We start from the raw sequence: 19,531 nt of genomic DNA on the forward strand, positions 1-19,531 counted from the left end.
TTTATCCTGTTTAATTACACATATCTGCTCTTCTTTCTAACCTTTGCTCCAGATGTTCCAGTTTCTCAGAGACTACAGCAGAGAAGGAGAAGCCAAGCAGAACCCCTGAGAAGAGTGCTACTGACCACACAGATGAAGGTCAGACCACTGCTTTTTCAAACTTACTTACTCATTACATCAATGAACAGCATGATGTCTGTGGTTTGGAAACAAGGAAACAACTGTAAAATACTAGTGTAGTCGCTGCATATGGTGTGTGTGGTACAGGTGTGTACCATACCCAGTATTGATTCAATTTAATGCCACTGTTTTGTTCAATCATTTGGATTTGCTGTACTCTTGTGTTTCCCAGAACCAGTTTGCTGCTTTGAATGCTCCAAAGAAAGAGACATCTCAGATTGAAGGTCCCAGCATAGCCAACTCATATGGCTTCAAAGTCAGTATGCAGAACCTGGAGGATGCCAAAGCTCTGCATGAGGTGAGCTGCCCTGTAGAACCTTTTAGGTAAACATATGTGATCCTCACCCATATGTATTGAGATTTTTTTTAATAATAATAATAATCTGGAATTTTAATATATGTTGACTTTCTCTAGTTTTACATTTTTGTTGTTCAAGGTCATGGGGGTTTATTTTCTACTTCAAGACATTTTATATTTATCCCATTTAATACCTGGAAAATCAACAGTATTGCTTTTCTTTTGTTTCATAATTAAGTCATACAAGTTTTTAATTAATTACTGTGAAGAGATAATGAAATTGATTGAACAGGCAGTTGATGACTTGCTTGACTTCAAAATTTGAGTTTTCAGTATTGACACCATGTAGCAAGGTTCATTTAGGGCTGTGCCTTAATAGTTGAAAAGTCATATTTAGCCAATTTTGATGAGTCGTGCTGGTTGTTGGTTGAAAATTGAAACTCAGTATGAAACAAGATTATGAACAGACGGACTCACCTTTGTTTCACATCTGAGCTCTTTGGTCTGCTTCAAAGAACCTTTGCGCATTCCGTCAGATCGTCTGGACTGATGTGGAATCTCATCCAAACTGTGGTCCACATGAAAATGAGGATCTTGGTTGTCCTCCATGTGAACCCTGGAGCACTTTAAAGCATTAAAGAAAACAGACCAAATATAGGAAGGAAACCAAAAACCATGAATTTAATTTGCTCACTCTCACATGGCTGACAGTGGAGAGGAGGACGCACGTGTGAGATTTTTCTTTAACTCACGCTGAAAGCTCAGCCGAGCTCATCTGTGCCTGCGGAGCTGAATTGCTCAATGGCATGAATTATTTTCCTCCTGTGACTACTTTGCTGTGCGCTGGGTTCATGTGTCTGTGGGATACTATGAACCTGATCACTGAGACTAAAGATAATGGTGTTGTAGTTGATCATCTGTCCATGTCCACAAGCAACCAGGGGGGCGGACTGCACTCTGTTATCACTGCATTTGTGTAAGTGAGAGAGAGCGGAACTGCATGGATCAATACACTGCACTGCAGCTCCAAAATGAAATAGGATTGTACCCCTTTTTAGTTATTTAAAAACACAGACGTGTTCACATTGTGGTAGGCTCTTACAGATTGTAAGAGGTTCCCAATACTGCAGAAAAAAAGATGAGTAGACGTTTGATGTAACATTAACATTGTACGAGACAAACCTCAAGAGATTCAACTGACAAAATGTTTAACGAGTCTGAGTGCCACTTTTTAAGCAGGGGGGCCATTGTGTGAATCACAAAACATCAAAGCCATCCAATCAAATTGTGATGTCATTGCTACTACATGCCCCACCCTTTTGAGTGCGGTGTCAGTTGTTAAAGGGGTGGGGCCATGCTTAGTATGACATTACAAAACCTCCATCACTGTCATCTGGCGTTTCATCTTAATGCAGCTGATAAATATTCATTTTCAAAGTATGTGCTTAGCAAGCATAAAATTGATATTACAAGGGGTCATCATTACAGGTTTCTGTTCGTCTACAATGTTAACAGTGGTACTTATTTCTTCTCAGCCCTTCAATTCAGACTACAGTATATGGACATCCCCAAAATCTATATTTGAATAATTAAATTGCTATTGCAAATGTGCAGTTACTAATTAGTCCACAAGGAAAATCTTCGTTCGCGGTCCACTTTGTTCTTTATTGACAAACACCATAATCACCAACAATGTCCAAATGTTTTTGATTCCAATTGATTTCTCCTTTTCACCTTTTGGTCTTCAGGTCCAGTACCTAACACTAATGGGCATGGAGCTCCATGCACGAACCCGACGAGACCTTGAAGCTGACCCTGAATTTGACCCCATATGTGCCTTATTCTACTGCTTCAGTTCTGACGCCCCCTCCCACGAAGACACCAGCCAGCTGACAGGTGCTATTGTGGTGGACAAAGACCACCAAAGATATGACCAAGGTGAAAGCTGCTGTTTGCAAAATGCCACTTAATTTGAAGATGTTTATGATTGTGCGCAACTTTGCTCACTTTAGTTGGAGTTGACTGTATTATTGTTAAAAGAAGGGCTGTGACAATTGTTTTGGTCAATATTGAGATCACAATTATAAATAATATGATTATTTAGGGGGCGGCCCGGTGGTGCAGTGGTTAGCACTGTCGCCTCACAGCACGAAGGTTCTGGGTTCGAACCCTGTGTTGGCCCTGCGATTGACTGGCGACCTGTCTAGGGTGAACCCCGCCTCTCGCCTGAAAGCAGCTGGGATAGGGCCCCCCCCCCTCCCCGCAACCCTTAGCAGGATAAGTGGTAGAAAAGGGATAGATAGATGGATGGATGGCTGATTATTCAGTGACTTTGGAGACAGCATGTTTCCTTGCCTTTCCTTTGTCAGAGTTCTCAAAAGCAAAAATGTTTCTAATCGTTTTTATTTTATTCTTCTTGTTGACCAAAGGCTCTCTGCCATTTCCTCACAATAACAAGCACCATTACGAAGTGGAATCTGACACACTAATCGTTTTATCTCTCTCTTTTTTTCATAATCATTTCAGGCCAAAAATGTAACAAAAAATTGAATTTGGTGAACTGTCCAACTCTAAAGTTCATGTGGTGTCAGCCTGTTTACAGTCAGACTGACAAAGCTGTTGAAATGCTTCCAGCAGTTCACAGAGGAACAGCGCCACTCCTGGTCAGATCAGGTGTCTCTGGGCTGCAGGTGACATATGCCACTGATGAGAAGATGCTGTTTCAGGAGTTGGTCACTGTCATTCGGAGGTATGTGTCCAAAATACTTTATACCGTAATTGAACAGAGGTCACAACTTAAATTCCCCAAAAACAGCCAGTGTCTGTCTTATAATCTGATCTTTCTGTACTTCCATGTTTTGGCAGGTTTGACCCAGATATCCTGCTGGGGTATGAGGTGCAGATGCACTCTTGGGGCTACCTCCTTCAGCGGGCTGCAGTGCTCGGGGTAGACCTGTGTCAACAGTTGTCACGAGTGCCAGGTGAGACACCTAGTCATCATGTGTGCTCTTACATATGTAGAGGACACAAATGTATTTGAATGTTGAAGTCAGGTTTGTAGGGCTGGACCTGACTCTTGGGTTTCCCTCCAAAAACATCACCAGAAGACAGCTGGACGTAATGGAAGATTTGAATTTCCGAAATACAATGTTGGCTTTCATAGATTTGTCAGTCGGAATAATGAGACAACACATGTATGTGTGGTTCGATCAAGCTTTCATAGCATCATCGACTTTCGGGGGGAATCCTGGTCACAATATTCTTTAGAAATATGTGTTCTTTGGTGTAACTGTTCTTTTGCTGGTTTGTTTGTTTGTTTGTTTTTTTTAACAATTTCGCCAACAATTTCAACATATGCTCACATTTCATGGATGACATGGATAAACTTCACTTTCAACTATTTATTGTTTACAGACCTCAGCACTGATATGGGAGAGTCATTCTCTAATCAAACTCTTACAACTGATTTGTCTGAATAGGGAAAACGCATGTAAACAAAATCTGGTGTCTGGTCCCATGTCTAATTACATCAGGAAGGATTCTTTTTAACTAATAGTCATGTGCTCACACATTGTGGCCAATGGACTCCAAAGACAAATGAGTTAAGGAGCTTAAAATGCTCCTCATAGAAACCTCAAGTGTCAATAAATTCCTGCAGATGTTGCAGTTTGGGCATGACACCCATAAGTACAGTAGTTCACTTCCTAACCCGAGTAAATCTCAACATTTTAGAATAATTATGACACTCAGCTGCTGAATTTTTTAAAGTTCTTTGTCTTTTTTAGAAAGCATGATGCACTTTAAGTGTCTATAAAGTTACCACAGTCCATGATATTCTTTTAACTTCAAAGTCATGCACATTTGCAGAACAAACTGTCCATAAATTATTGAAACTCCCAGTCTGAATGTGGATCCTGCTGAGAGGTAGAGCGACTTCTCTGCTGTAGTGTGTGTGGTTGCCTTTCTCTTTTGTAGCAAGTGTTTGAGCAATGTGCTGTCTGGAAGAAATCATTAATTCCAGGTCATGTGTGTGCACGATGGAGGGCTGTGTGTATGTCTGTACCTGTGCACACAGTGTGCATCAGAATACACAGTGGTGTGTGTAGGTGCAGTGTTGGCATGTGTTTCTGGGTGTCTCCTTGTGTGTGCTGATGAGTCTACATCTGCACACCAGCTGAATACGAAGCCTCCAGCAGCTCCCCTCCTCTTCTGTAACTGGCTGTCTGGCTCTCTGCGTGTCCTCAGGTGACTCCAAAGAGAATCGCTTCACTGCAGATCGGGATGAATACGGAGCCGACACCATGACTGAGATAAATGTCATCGGACGCATCACCCTCAACCTTTGGAGGATGATGAAAACTGAGGCAAGTGTCCTGGCTTGACCTGCTCCACCTCTTCCACGCCCTGGTGTCACCATCACCACTGATGTTTCGTTTTTAGTTTGTAACCCATCGTCTTCCCCACCATTGCTAGGTTCTTTTAGGTTGCTATAATGACACTTTTTCATGTTAAGCCTTATTTTGATCATTTTTTATAAATATGAAAACAACTCTGCCTGATACACTGACAGACCTGGTTCTGCTGTCTCCCATCCATTAGTAGTTGAGGAGTTTTTAAAGTTTAATTTGTGTTTGCTCAGTGGTTTGTCTGAGGTTCCTGCTGCTGTCTGCATGGATCCTGCTGCCTGTAGGCTGTGAGCTCATCAGTAGTACAGCACGCCTACATAGCCATGTGACTTAATGGCTTTCTCAGGAGATTCTTCCTGGTCATTTCACTCTGTTAGGAATCTTCTCAAACAAAACTGACTTTTCATACCCATCTCAGCTTCTCACTTTTATTGATGGTAAAGTATATTTTTTTAATCTCTTCAGGTGACACTGAACAACTACAGCTTTGAGAACGTGGCTTTCCATGTGCTCCATCAACGCTTTCCTCTGTACAGCCCCCGAACATTGTCGGACTGGTTTGACCACAACACTGACCTCTACAGGTTTGTTTCAACACTGCACAGAATCAAGGCATGAGCACAGATTATTGTGACGGCTTGTCATGGTACGTAATGACTCATCTTGTGTGGCTGCGTTAGGTGGAAGATGGTGGACCACTATGTGAGCCGGGTGCGTGGCTCCATGCAGCTTCTGCAGCAAAATGACATCGTTGGAAGAACAAGCGAGCTGGCAAGACTTTTCGGGATCCAGTTCTTCCACGTTCTGACCCGAGGATCGCAGGTATTTTCGTTACATATGATGTCAAGTCTTTTTTTCTTTTTTTTTTTAGAAAAAAAAATTATTAAGCATTCAGAGGGAAACATCACATATTTCTGACATTCTGAATTGTACATATTTGTTTATGCTGTAGCTCTAAAGTGATAGTTTCCCTAAAAATGTAAATTTAGCCATTATCTACTCAGCCTCATGATGATGGAAGGTCTGGTTAAATTTTTGAATAGGTGTTTCGATAATTTTCCAGACTATTGAAGTGAATGGTGACCAAATTTTAAAAGTCCCAAAATTTTTTTTTTTAAAAACGCGTAATAAAACCATAAAATGCCTCCACACTGCTTGCCTTAAGTAAAAAAAGTCACGTTTCTTGAAGGCTTCATGTGCTAAGTTGTTTTGAGCACAATTTTTTCACTAAGGATACAAACATGGTACTGCATACTGCACTGCCTCTCTGTCACTATAAACCTAGAGGGTTGCAGTTAATTATGGTAATGATAGTGTTCTGCATGTGATACATGAGATTTGTACAGATTCAGGAAGCCTGCTCTGTAACGTTTTATTCGTATATTATCGCTGTTTGAAGCTGCATTCTTGAAAAAAAATATCATTTGATGGGAAGTTTTACTTGTAGTGATAAAAATCACCTAGAATTACCACCTCAGCCTCCTCTACAGAGAGTTTTAATGTCTTTGTTTTATGACCAGCCACTTAATGGTTTTGGTGGAGTCTCACAGCTCTAGCAGAACCTGCTCATGTGGCTATGAGAGCCAGCTGCAGCTAATAAACAACATAAAAAGCTTTGTTAAACCCACAACACCCAAATGTTCCAGCACCGAATAACAGACGGACAACTTTGGCGATTAGCAGATTAAAGGGCCAGCTTGTGAGCAAGACAGAGCAAACACGGATATTATTTGTACATTTTAAGGATGCTGACTCCAGTTCAAGTGTGTGTGTGTTGTTTATTTTTGTCTGCGTGATGTCAGTTTTTTGTTCACTATTTATCCCCCATCTTCATCAGATCATGTGTTTCTCTGAAAAAAAGCCTATTAACTGATGCAGCAAATACAAAATAAAATAGTGATCATGCCGTTCCTTTCTCTCCAGTACCGTGTTGAGTCCATGATGTTACGCGTGGCCAAACCGCTGAACTACATTCCTGTGACGCCCAGCATCCAGCAGCGAGCTCAGCAGAGGGCACCAGAGTGCATCCCCCTCGTGATGGAACCGGAGTCCCGCTTCCACAGCAACTCTGTGATTGTTCTGGACTTCCAGTCGCTCTACCCTTCCATCATCATCGCATACAACTACTGCTTCTCCACCTGCCTGGGCCACGTGGACAGCCTGGGAACGTAAGGACATGACAGGCCTACATGGCCACTGAGTGTACTTGGAAGTAGGTTGCATTGCATGTCTGCCAGGAAAGTCTCCTTCCAGCTCAGCCTGCCTTCCCTCATTATTTTTAATGGAGCAGACAGGCTGAGAGCTGGGCATGTTGTTCCCAGCTTAGAGCAGCCAGTGCTACATGGTTGGAAATATTTAAATTTTTTAAGGAGGATCATTGTGGTTGCTTAGCAACAGCAGGAGCCATGAACCTTTCTCTCAGCTCCAACATGCATATGTCTGGTACCCCAAGGTAAAAGAAAAAAAGAGAGAGGTCCCTGGCAGACAAACACTAGCTTCATGCTCTTCTCTCTTTCTCCACTCTCAGCAGAGGGGAGGTGGAGGGGCGGGGGGGACTTAACTTTGCAGTTCCAAAGTATCCACATAAGTTGCAGTACTAGTGCACTACTTGTGTCTCTGGAACTGCAGCACTGTTTCTTTTACAGTACCTGAAATGAAGGAAGGCTGATGGCTGGATTAGCTGACTTGAAGAATGGACATTCACTCTGGTGTGTCTGTCAGGACACGTGAAAGGACCCCAGCATTCCTTTTGTGCACTAATCGAATTTAAGGCACAGCAAGGGACGGCCACTATAATGACCTTAGCTCTGTCCTACTGTAGATGCAAGTGAACACAAGAAGTCCACAAAGGATGAAGGAGAGTGAGATTGAGTCCACAAAAGATTGATCATAATACATCTAGGAGTGTACACACATGAGACCATGACGCAGATGCCATGCCACGCCACAGGATGAATTCCCACAATACTTAGCTGCTATATGCATATAATTTGATTTATTTCATATCTTAAAATGAGCTATTGTCAATGAGTGATGGGTGTGTTTTTGTTTTTGTTTTTGAAACTAATCCAGTGTTTTCCGATCCTTGATGATCTTGTTGTAAAATGAAGCAGCATCTACATATGAAGTCAAATCTGATACTGACTCACCAGACTTTACATCCTCAGTGATTCACTGTAGCGACAATGTGAGAAGAGGAAGTGACACAAGGACTCATTTTCTTGAACAGTGTCCTGATGCGCATCTCCATTTCAGGTCAGACGAGTTTAAGTTCGGATGCACCTCCCTGCGGGTTCCTCCTGACCTCCTCTACCAGCTCCGAAATGACATCACTGTGTCACCCAACGGCATCGCCTTCGTCAAGGTACAACCTTTGACCCCTGATAAGTTATAACCAGGCGCTAAACGTTGTCCTGGAAAAGCTCTTGGCCAAAGGAAGACTGTTGTCTTCTGTGTATTATTAATGTGAAGACCTGACATGACAGATGTTGATTTATTTAAACTTGTGCTGTACTGTTGAGGTGCCATGTGTGACTGTGGCCTCAAAAACCTCCCTTAAAATCTTTGACTGCTTTGATCACCACATCCTGCACTTCCTTTGAGGCACCAGCCACGAAAAGCCACCCGATAGTTCTGGCTTTCATATGTTTGCGGTTATTTTGCCGGCTGTAGTTTGCGGCTCTGTTAAACTGCTGTGTTCTACTCAGAGGTGTTCCTTATTCAAATGGGATGGGGGACAGGATATTGAAATGAACAATATTATTATCATTGCAAACCTGCATTTTCACTGCCTCAAATAAAAGAGCATGGTGGTTATAAAGACTTGACACCATACATGAAGAGTTCTCCTGTCGTATTTAGCAGCGATAAGACAGGTGAAGTTGACTTGAGCTCTAACACCTGTGAACAGACGTGTTCCTCTGAGGGATGAATGGACGTAACGTAGGAGAATGTCCACAGACATAACGCCTGTCTGTGGTTTTGCTCCAGTCCTCAGTTCGTAAAGGAGTCCTTCCCAGTATGCTGGAGGAAATCCTCAACACACGCATCATGGTGAAGCAGTCCATGAAGGCCTACAAGCAGGACAAAGCCCTGATGAAGCTGCTGGATGCCCGGCAGCTCGGACTCAAGCTTATCGCCAACGTCACCTTTGGCTACACCGCCGCCAACTACTCTGGACGCATGCCCAGCGTGGAGGTAAGCTCACAAACACACATCGTGAAAGTGAAGAGGACTAACACCATCAAAAAGTTTTGAACTGAGAACATTCAACACAACCTTGTGATTTCACAACGTGAGGACAAATGTGTCCAGGTCTGCCTGTTTCAAAGATTTCCCCTAAACACCAATGCTTCTTTCAGAAAAGCACACTAGTGCTGCATTACCTCTGGAATTCTTGCTGGTATTTTAGAGAAAAAATACCACTTTGTGCACCTGAAATTTCCTTAACCATCCATATTTGTACAATCTTGTATAATAGCACTCACTTCATACTCTAATTGGCTGCTGTGTGCAGGTGGGGGACAGCATTGTCCACAAAGCCAGAGAGACCTTGGAGAGAGCCATCAAGCTGGTCAATGACACTAAAAAATGGGGAGCGCGTGTTGTGTATGGAGACACCGACAGGTAAGTGTTGCTAGCTGTTGTGTCCTGGTCACACATACACACACACGCACACCAGAACCCTGTATTCTGCTGATTTGGTCCAACATCACTGTGCTCGTTGTATCATGGTGTTGTTTTGCCCTACTTATAACTTTCTGCTAATTCTCTTAGGTTCATTGCACACTGACACATTGTCATATGAAACATGTGGCTCGTAAGAATATTCATTATTTTTACAGTTTGTGGCAGAGAGACGTTTCTGTCACTTGTGTCCGTGCTGAGGGCCGTAACGTGACCTAGAAAACAATGTTGACCCCTCTGGACCTGAACAGGAAATGTTTTTATACCCGCATACCAGAGGGGTGACCTGGCTAGGAACTGACAGAAATGATGGTGACGTAGAGTAATGAGCTGTGTGTGTGTGTGTGTGTGTGTGTGTGTGTGTGTGTGTGTGTGTGTGTGTGTGTGTGTGTGTGTGTTGTAGCATGTTTGTTTTGTTGAAGGGAGCCACCAAAGAGCAGGCCTTCAAGATAGGCAACGAGATTGCAGATGCAGTGACCGCAACCAACCCAAAGCCAGTCAAGCTCAAGTTTGAGAAGGTAACACACACACACACACACACACACACACACAAACAGCATATTCATGTGCAATATGTCTGTTCTCTTTCCTTTGGATTTGTGTTCATCCCTCCATCTGCACATATTGGCACATTCTGAGGTAAATATTGATCCCTACTGTGTGTGTGTGTGTGTGTGTGTGTGTGTGTGTGTGTGTGTGTGTGTGTGTGTGCGTGCGTGCACGTCAGTTGTACCTACCCTGTGTGCTACAGACAAAGAAGCGCTATGTGGGCTACATGTATGAGAGCCTTGACCAAAAGGAGCCAGTGTTTGATGCCAAAGGGATTGAGACGGTGCGCCGCGATGGCTGCCCGGCTGTTTCCAAGGTAACAGGCAAACAGTCCCTCCCCCTGTTTCTCTGTGCTCTGAACCAATCACAGTTGTTCTAGCTCTCTTCTTGCTCTGGTTTACTATGAGCGCTTCACTCATCTCAATCAGGGAAAAGGTCCCTTCTGCTAAGAGAGATGTCTGTGTTTGTGTCTTGACTCCTACGATCTGACATTTCCACTCGTTGAATCGTATACGCGCACACGCACACACACACACACACACCTCCTCTAATTAGAGTCAGATTGATTGATCAGGATTGATAATTGCACCACTGATTAATTTTTCTTCACATGAATATCATCTTGTTCCTTGCTATGCTGAAGGTTTTTCAAGTTATTCACTAACATCGGTCTGCCCCTGTGTTTGTCCGTGTCCTCCTTAGATTCTGGAGCGTTCCATTAAGCTGCTGTTTGAAACACGAGATATCAGCCAAGTGAAGCAGTTTGTTCAGCGTCAGTGTGTTAAAGTCCTGGATGGACGTGCCAGCATGCAGGACCTGACCTTCGCAAAGGAATACCGAGGCAGCAGCTCATACCGGCCCGGAGCCTGCGTCCCTGCGCTGGAGCTCAGCAGGTGTGTGCCTGTGTATGTGCTTGCAGGGGTTGGACTGGGGAATTTGCATTGTAAAAAAAATAATTAAAAAATTTAAATTTAAAAATCACCTATTTAGAGCTGTTTTGGTTGTAATGTGAAGCAAGTTTAGGGACCTAAATGACATCATTAGCATCTTTAGCATTAGAAGAGGGTGATGGCGTCAGATCTGATCCTTCTATCAACCAAGCCAAATGCAGAGGACACCATGCTAGTAGAACACAGGAAGTGTGTAGCTTGATAAATGTGTGTGTGTGTGTGTGTGTGTGTGTGTGTGTGTGTGTGTTCAGCAGAAAACCAAGTGAGAAAGACCCTGCTGGCAACTACAGTTATAGTTCTCAGTATGAATCCAATTACTGCGTCTCCACAGTGCTCATGGTCTGGCTGCAGTAGCCTGCATGTACAGTACCTGAGTCTGTTGCCTAGCAACCCAGCTTGTAATGGGTGAGAAAATCAGATCTCAGAGGCACGTGTAACAGCGAGATATTCAGCCTCATTCATGAAGTAGAGTAAAGTTCATCATTTGCTTGCACAAAGAAGCAGACATGTTGAATGGCCTCGCTGCATTGACATTTCTAAACGTTCCATGTTTGGGTCACCGCTCCTTTGTGCTGTGGTTCATCACTGACCAGGCGCATGATGGCGTATGACCGTCGGCTGGAGCCACGTGTGGGCGAGCGGGTGCCCTATGTGATTGTGTATGGGTTGCCCGGCGTTCCCCTCATCCAGCTGGTGCGTCGGCCAATGGAAGCACTACAAGACCCCAGTCTGCGCCTCAATGCTACCTACTACATCACCAAGCAGATCCTGCCGCCACTGGCTCGAATGTTCCAGCTGATTGGGGTAGACGTGTTCAGCTGGTACCAGGAGCTCCCCAGGGTGAGGCTGCAAACACCCACACATACAGGAAATGAAGTCAAAGAGGAAAGAAAGGGAAGGTAGACAGAGAAATCAGGAAGAAGTTTCGACATTTATTTACTGGCTTTAAGAGCTTCATGTGACAGTTCGGAAAATGCTTGTTTTGGGAGGGTCTTTCCAGTCAGCCAGGGGAGCGAGAACAAAGGACAAAGAAAAATGATCCACTGAGTCTCATCAAACTGCAGAGCTGCTTTGTGTCAATAGTGAATTCAGCTTCTAGTGGTGGAGCACATGCGCCCTCTGCTGGTGGAGCAGGGAGCAGAATAAAAATGAATGACAGGAGATGACAAAGTTCACTGGACGGGAAAAAAGTTTTCAGAATGTTTCAAAAATGTTGGTTCAGATTGATTTATTTAATATTTTTCTGGGGTTTAAGTTGCGTGAAAATTGACAGGAATAGCTAACATGTTACTGTGTGCATGCTGGAATTTACTACCTTCTTTTCTTTTACAGTATATTCACTTCTCACTGCACTTCCTCAAGAAAGGGGTGAAAGCAGTAAAACCACACGATCGCATTTTAAAGAAGAGTATTTTAGACCAACATGTAGAGTTTAAAATAACCCTAAACACATGTCATTGCTGCTATCTGAAATGAGGTTGGCAGGTATTTGATCCCTCATATAAAAACCATTTGACCTGTGCTGATACGGTGACACCTGAACCTGATAAACTTACACTAAAACCATGATAGGACAAAAACTAAATCATGAAAAAAGTGGAAACTTCACATAACACTAAAGGTACCCTGAGTTTTGGGGCGCTAGTAGAGCTGTGTAGTGAATGGAGTTGATGGCTTTTGTGTCAGTGTTTGAAGTCATTCTATCGTCCGCAGATCCAGAAGGCCTCCTGCTCTGCAGCGTTTGGTGCAGAGGAATCGGGGAGGAAGGGAACCATCTCCCAGTACTTCACCACGCTTCACTGCCCTGTGTGTGACGAGCTGACCCAGCTGGGCGTGTGCTCGCGGTGCCGCGCCGATCCCCAGCGTGTTGCTGTCACACTCTACCAGGACATGAGACAGTGGGAGAGCCAGCAGGACCAGCTGCTGCAGGTCAGAGGAGCACTGAAATATAGATCGGCAAATAGAGGAAATACCCAAAAAGCCCAATTCATGTTTACTTTGATAAAACCATCTTCCACTGATGGAAATAAAAAGTGCCCACATGTTCACATAATTTCAGTGGCTTCTATTCTTAAATTCAAAATCATATTATTAAACTGCAAACGAATGAGTTCTAATTCTGAAGGTGGAAGTGGCAATGTGCGTCTTCTCTCCAAAGTGTAATATGGAAATTTGAGATGAACACAGTGTCACGCTGTTCTCGAATGAGATGGTGAAGGTCTCAGGTACACAAACATTTCCCAGAGAACATTGTTAGGTGACACCCTGCAGGTTGGGAAGTCACCTTCCTGCTGTCACTGGTTACACGATTGAGTGTCTGAATGTCAAGCAGTCAACATGTCGTTTATCAAGAAAAGACAATGCCAGTGTCCTTATCCAGCGTGTGTGTGTGTGTGTGTGTGTGTGTGTGTGTGTGTGTGTGTCTTCAGATCTGTAAGAACTGTAGCGGCTGTGCTGAGCGACAGGTGCCCTGTGTGTCGCTGGACTGTCCTGCTCTCTACAAGCTGTCCCGGGTCAACAGACAGCTCTCCAAGGCACCCTACCTCCGACAGCTACTGGAGCAGTTCTGATTGGAGCCCCCCACTGATTTGGTGCTAATCGGTGGTCTGACCCCCCACCCCCACCCCCCCTCCATCTCAGTGCTTGATTGTCCATCCAGTCGTACTTGTTTCAATGGTGCTTCAATTGAACCCTGTTGGGTTTTCACTCTGTCTTGTAACTGTTATTTGTTATACAAGTATTTCCCCGCCTGTACAGACTTGTCTGGTTCGGGCCTCCTGTGGGGAGTGACCCCACCCCAAACCCACCCTTTCATAGGCCTTGTGTTTGTCCTCATGCTCGTGTGCTGCCATCTTCATCAGCGGCTGACATGGCAACAGGCACAACGTGTATGTCACATGCGCTGTAGCAGGTTGAAGTCAGTGGACGTTCAAACCACTAAGAGACTTTCCTTCACTTTTTTATCGGCAGTCTGCTGTAAATAGTTCCTGTAAACCTAGTCTATAATCTCACTGTGTATTAACATCGGACTACAGCTCCGGCCATGAATGCAGTGACATCACTTTAATTCTGTTGAGGAACGCCATCGCTCATGTTTCTTTTAACCTTGATTGTATCGATGTCCATTTCGGCAGATTTGACACTTCATACTCATCTAATGAGTATGGAATCATTATAGTTGTTTTTAACCTGGGACCGTTGCAATACTGCATTTTGATAATTTATGCCATGAAGAGTCTATTATTTCCTTGTGCATCTATGGTTTTGTGTACATTTTCAATTCTCTGTGCAGAAACCCACTCATCAACCCACGTCAGGATCCAAACTTCTACTCCCCATCTAGCTGTACCAGGATCTGTGTATTTGTATAAATGTAAAAAAATTCTAATGATGAAGGAGGTGTTTTTGTTTGATTTTAATGGACGTTGCTGTGGGTGGAAATTTGAGATTGATATAATAAAAAGTCCATGTATTAAGAGGCCTTCTTTCACTGGTTGGAAAGTGTTCAAAAGATATGGATCACAGTGACACAAGCTCCTCCACAAGTCACATGACAGCTTACAGCAAATTCACAGTACAGGACTGAAACAAACCACATATTCATAACTGTAGAGATCGTCCGTCATCTTATCACACACAAAATCACTGCAATAGTGCAAAATGAACATTGGCTGTGGGTCGCCTTGATGATGAAGAGGGCGACCCTGGTTCAGACCACATTGTCAAAAAAACAAAAGTGTCCTCAAGCAAGGCACTGAATTCCTTCTAGTCCTGGGATGGCCTCTGCTGACCTTTGAACCAGGACAGCACCAGAGTCATGTCATCAGTTTGTCATTTGCTGCACGCAAAAGTTTTTTGGTTCAGGGACATGCATTGAGGCTTCCTTTAGTCTCTCTTCTCTCTGTCCAGAGAGAGCAGCAGCTTGCGTCGGGGTGAGTCTCCTGCCAGGGAGAGGATGTCTGAGAAAGAGGCTCCACCTACTGGTTCTGTCAGCTGGGACTTGGAGGGAGAGGAACCTCCAGTTAGACCAGTGACATCAGGAGGAGAGGAGGTCTTGCTAGGTGAATTCATGAGACTTGCTGTGTCATCCATCTCAATGACCTCAAAGTCTGCGTCGTTCCACTGATCGGCCTCGTTCTCCTCTTCTTCATCATTGGCTCCTGAGTCCAACAGTGCCTGACGGTATTCACTGTCATCGGCGTCAGGTCGGCCTCTACTGCGAGGTTTCCTGCTCTGGCCTCCGGGGGCCGAAGCCAACTTGTACATTACTGGGAAGAGGATGGAGGTGAAGGTGGCAGTGATGAGGGACAGGTACATCAGCAGGGGGTGGTCCTGGAATTTCCCCAGCAGGAAGCCTAGCAAGGCAGGCAGCACCATCTCGCCAAGAGCTGCGCCGACCACAAAAGCCGCAGCTGTGTGGCCCGTCACTGTGGTGTACTGCTCCAACCATGAGATGCCACTCGGGAAGGTGGTGGACATGGATGCCCCATAGAGGCCTGTGCAAACCCACAGCACCACCTTCTCCTGGCTGAAGAGGCAGAGAAGCAGCGAGGACACCGTGGAGCCCACCAGGCTGAGTAGGATCATGGTGCCCGGGTACATGCAGGCTGCAAAGAAGATAGCAAGTCCCCGGCAGGCAGCGAATGTCGCCCAGAACAAGGAGTTCAGTCCGGCTGCTTGGGACTGATGCATGTGAGCGTAGTCCTTGGCGAAGGTGAAGATGAAGGAGCCGTAGGCCACCTCAGCACCAACATAGGCAAAGAAGAAGAAGAAGAGCAGAGTGACAAGAGCTGTATGGTGTCTGGCCACTAGGGGCTTCGCTGATGATGTGCGAGCCTTGTCACGCGACATGTTACTACGGAACGAGAGCACAAAGAACAGGAAGGAGATGAGGAGGACAAACGAGCCAATCACGATGTAGGCCCACATGGACCTGAGGGTACTGCTTCCGCTGTGGATGTAGCGGATGATCATGTGAGCGTCGGGGGCTTTGGTGGCTTGCCCCGTGGTGACGGGAGGTGTGAAGTTGGTCAGTGTTGCTGTGCTGCTGCTGTTCACGTTAGGTCCGAACAGCAGCTTAGCAATGATGGGGGACACAAAAGCGCCGGCAGCAAAGCTGAAGTGCAGAGCCTGCATGTACGGGCCGGCCTGCTCGCCCCAAGTGTTCAAGATGAGGACGTTGCCACCTGCCAACAGCAGAGAAACACTGTCACACCAACAACACTCATAATCTGCCGGGCTGATAATCTACTGCATGTCCTGGCTGCAACATACACTCTCACTTGAGGGTTTTTTGTTTTGTTTTTTTTTCATCTTTCCAAAAGCGGTTGATGTGTTGTTTAATAAAAAACCTTGGAGTAAATTAGACACTGCAAAAATTGAACTGAGTGAAATGAAGAGACTTGATGCAGTGTAACATTCGAGGGCAAAGTGGCTGCTGTGTATGAAGTAAAGGTTTCCTGATGAATCCTTCCACACAAGCTTCAATATGAACTGAAGGAAATTAGAGATGAAGCGTGAAAGGAAGGAGAGATAGAAACATGAGCCACCCCCGAATATTCATCATAGTGGATGGAAACTTCCTGATTTTGTACGAGATTAGTTGTTGAAAATTACATACATCCATTTAAATTAAAGTCAACTAATGATGCATCGGTCTGAGAAGGTGAGGTCTAATCAGGGAGAGTAAGTGAACAGACCTCCAGTGTGCGTGTGAGGTTCCACAGAGAAGGCTAACAGCATCGTGTTCTCACAGCACTCACGTATCTGGTCTTACCCGTGTCCAGAACCCCCATAGAGATGCCGATGCTGGACATGAGCCCAGTCAGAAGCAGTGCCTGTTGACAGAAAGGGATCACACACATTCCAAATGCTGTGACCAGCAGAGAAAATCCTAGAGGAAGAGAAGAGACGAGGCAGATTTATGAAATACCAGATGAGCCCAAACACTCGTACAATGGTGCCATGTGGGTGAGAGGGTACCTAGAAGGACGTGGGGGTTCATGCAGTCAAAGAGGATGCCTCCTACGAGGGAACCACCGATGTAGCCTGCAGAGCGGCCAACGAAGATGTAGGAGATGTTGCTGATGTTCCTCTTGACATTCAAAGCAAGATCCTCAAATGTGGGGCCGAGAACTGAGATACTCATCCCCTAGGAAAGAGATCAGGAAGACCCATGATGGTGGGATCTCTGCTACATCTGCACGTCATCATCATACAATCAGCTCACCGGTTGCAAAGATGTGGAGGACTGACTTCAACTGCCAATTTTTTGTCCTACTGACAAAGATGTTAGAGGCATATCGGCCATTGTTACAGCCCTGGAACCAAAAAGGACTTCTACACGGGTCCTGAGAGGTACACGTTTTAGAAATGTACACCAAATCCAAGCTCTAAAAACCCGACAAGAACATTAGGAGGAAAGTGCCCAACTGCTGCAAACCGCTTCACATTTAAGAGAGGAAAAATACCTTTTGAGTGTTTGAAAAGACTTGAGTGGAAGTATCCCTGGCCACTAGGGGGAGTGATGAGCTGTTCTAGTGGTCCTGTCTTGAGGTAAAATTACAGAAGCTGTACATATTCAATTTCATCCAGGGTTTCTTTGCCAATAAACCTCTTGATTTCTTTCCAAAACATGGAAAGAAATCCAGGAGTCGATTAGCAAGAAAGCAAAAAAATAATCAAAATGAGAAACACAATGTTCTATGCTTTTACAAGGAATCTACGTTTCTCATGATGAAAAATATATACAAAAGCTGGTACCAGAGATGCTATGAGGTCAAATTAAATCATTCCTGTTTGAGAGGACGACGGTTCTCCAGACCACACTTTGAGAACTCCTGAATAGGACCTGGTAGAAAGAAGGCAGACTGGCAATGAAGACACCGACGGGTCAAAGTCACAAAGTAACTTCCACCTCATCAAGGTTTACATTTGCTTCCTCCTTTCCTTCCTCCTCCTTCAGACCACTACATCACCCTTTGAGTTTTCAAAAAGCTGCCCTGGTGTCATATTGTCTGATTGCATGAGAGAGAGAGAGAGAGAGAGAGAGAGAGAGAAACAACCCATTGGTGCATTTGTATGTCTCTGAAGAGATATTACTACCATGATAGTATAAAAACTGAAAAAGATTTTTTAAAAAATATTGCAGGTCTGTAGTTGTGATCAAAGTAAGAGCAAAGTTCATGGGTGTCATCTGATTGATAGACCAGTACTGAGTACAAATGTAATACTGTAGTACTGATAAACACAGAATCGACCTCGTCAGAGGAGGTTTTGCCCTTTTCACTTTAGGTTTGACCACATTTGTCTTTTTACTTCTTGATGCTATTTTCCTGGTCATGGTTTGCCGCTGGAGGAGCAAGTTTTACCAGTAAATCCAGTCTCAGCAGCCGGATACAGCAGCTTGTTTCAACAGACCTGCAGAGAACTGGTAACTGGACGATAGGTGGTTCTGATGCGTTCTTTAGTTGAGCCCCCAAAGAAACAAGATATCTGGCAGGTGGGATTAAAATGCAACATACACACAATTATTTGCACAGGGAGGTTTAAGGTCTAATTACAGGTGTCGACTGCTGTAAACCACAACTAACAACCCGCCGCTCCATGACAACATCCAGCAGCCGCTAGCTCACCTTCTCGCTCCCTCGTCGCTCCACATCCCAGCCGCTGGAGGCTGCGCGTGAACAGGTGCATGCTATGCTAATTGTGAGCGGATAATTAGATTATCTTAACTAGAGAATAATTATAATAACAATGATAATATTACAAATAATAAACCCCAGCTTCTCAAAAAAAAATTCTACAACAACTGGTCTACCTTCACCTAACAGGTAACGTTTCCTGATAGTTTTCTTTCTCGCTACCTTTAGCTAAGGTTCTCGGTTATTTACCAAGCCGAGGAAGGATGCGCAGAGAGCGAGGGTGACCATCCAGCGGCCGCAGGTTCCGAGCCCGCTCCTTCCTCCGCCGACGACCTCCACCCGGCTGTCGCACCCCGGTTTCGTCGTTCTTTTCGCCGCCTTCAGCACACTCTTCAGCCCGGTTCGCCCGGTGTCCTTCCGCTTGTCAAACAGAGTGTCCTCCTCCTGTTCGTCGTTCTCGTCGTCGTCCTCCATGCTAGCGAAGCGAACGTGCTTCTTTTTCACCACTCGCGCGGCGGAGGAAGACATCGCTGCTGGGAGCTCCGACTGTTCTACCAGCTGGTGATGAAAGTTAACCAGCGAGTCCGACAAAACAGCCTGCTGGATTACGTTACGCTCCGCTGTTCGTGTCAGTAGCTGAACCCCCCTCCCCCTCCTTCCTCCACCTGGCCCGGTTCCGCTGACCCAGTCTAGGTAGCGGGGTCAATCATGGTCTAACAGCTGGATGGTGGAGGAGTGACAGCGGCCGCCGCTGCTGCAGCCTCGACGGTTCTCTATACGTCAACAGCAGATTTATGGCTGGCTGAAGGTTTAACGAAG

At 44.9% G+C, this 19,531-nt stretch overlaps 2 protein-coding genes across 8 annotated transcripts in view; one reads left to right on the top strand and one right to left on the bottom strand.

Moving 5' to 3' along the window:
- Window positions 1-13,878, top strand: part of rev3l (REV3 like, DNA directed polymerase zeta catalytic subunit) — a 56,626-nt gene extending 42,748 nt beyond the window's left edge. For 2 of the 3 annotated variants that reach the window (XM_086188629.1, XM_086188631.1), the window contains 18 exons: window positions 53-138; window positions 353-478; window positions 2,227-2,416; window positions 3,113-3,227; window positions 3,344-3,459; window positions 4,724-4,842; window positions 5,350-5,468; window positions 5,565-5,706; window positions 6,808-7,052; window positions 8,140-8,248; window positions 8,875-9,081; window positions 9,401-9,510; window positions 9,974-10,088; window positions 10,298-10,435; window positions 10,822-11,012; window positions 11,663-11,909; window positions 12,783-12,998; window positions 13,499-13,878. In XM_086188629.1, coding sequence (XP_086044755.1) covers window positions 53-138; window positions 353-478; window positions 2,227-2,416; window positions 3,113-3,227; window positions 3,344-3,459; window positions 4,724-4,842; window positions 5,350-5,468; window positions 5,565-5,706; window positions 6,808-7,052; window positions 8,140-8,248; window positions 8,875-9,081; window positions 9,401-9,510; window positions 9,974-10,088; window positions 10,298-10,435; window positions 10,822-11,012; window positions 11,663-11,909; window positions 12,783-12,998; window positions 13,499-13,639 — 2,732 coding nt within the window. In that variant the 3' untranslated portion in view covers window positions 13,640-13,878. The remainder of the gene's footprint in view (window positions 1-52; window positions 139-352; window positions 479-2,226; window positions 2,417-3,112; window positions 3,228-3,343; window positions 3,460-4,723; window positions 4,843-5,349; window positions 5,469-5,564; window positions 5,707-6,807; window positions 7,053-8,139; window positions 8,249-8,874; window positions 9,082-9,400; window positions 9,511-9,973; window positions 10,089-10,297; window positions 10,436-10,821; window positions 11,013-11,662; window positions 11,910-12,782; window positions 12,999-13,498) is intronic. The other variant, XM_086188630.1, reaches the window with a different exon arrangement.
- On the bottom strand, window positions 13,700-19,531 carry slc60a2b (solute carrier family 60 member 2b). 5 transcript variants are annotated; one of them, XM_086188635.1, is made up of 6 exons: window positions 18,962-19,084; window positions 17,832-17,919; window positions 17,299-17,618; window positions 17,052-17,220; window positions 16,846-16,962; window positions 13,700-16,255 (listed from the first exon to the last, which is right to left on the bottom strand). In XM_086188635.1, exons 4-6 carry the CDS (start codon window positions 17,215-17,217, stop codon window positions 14,955-14,957), a joined length of 1,584 nt encoding a protein of 527 aa, XP_086044761.1. In that variant the 5' UTR covers window positions 17,218-17,220; window positions 17,299-17,618; window positions 17,832-17,919; window positions 18,962-19,084; the 3' UTR covers window positions 13,700-14,954. The 5 variants fall into 5 exon arrangements, with proteins under 5 accessions (XP_086044761.1, XP_086044762.1, XP_086044760.1 ...); XM_086188636.1 differs by lacking the exon at window positions 18,962-19,084 and having other exon boundaries at window positions 17,299-17,419; window positions 17,540-17,618; window positions 17,832-18,943; XM_086188634.1 differs by having other exon boundaries at window positions 17,299-17,919.

The sequence above is a fragment of the Aulostomus chinensis genome, chromosome 20, assembly GCF_037954235.1.
Source record: "Aulostomus chinensis isolate RoL2024-O1b breed Wild chromosome 20, RoL_Achi_v1.0, whole genome shotgun sequence".
In the NCBI taxonomy this organism is placed as follows: domain Eukaryota; kingdom Metazoa; phylum Chordata; class Actinopteri; order Syngnathiformes; family Aulostomidae; genus Aulostomus; species Aulostomus chinensis.

Coding starts and splice junctions, on each gene's coding strand:
- slc60a2b (XM_086188632.1), bottom strand. CDS start 19,240: ATGTCTTCCTCCGCCGCGCGAGTGGTGAAAAAGAAGCACGTTCGCTTC. Junction 17,221..18,961: donor GCGCATCCTTCCTCGGCTTG/GTAAATAACCGA, acceptor TCTCTTTCCTAG/GGGATGAGTATCTCAGTTCT. Junction 16,963..17,051: donor GAACCCCCACGTCCTTCTAG/GTACCCTCTCAC, acceptor CTCTTCCTCTAG/GATTTTCTCTGCTGGTCACA.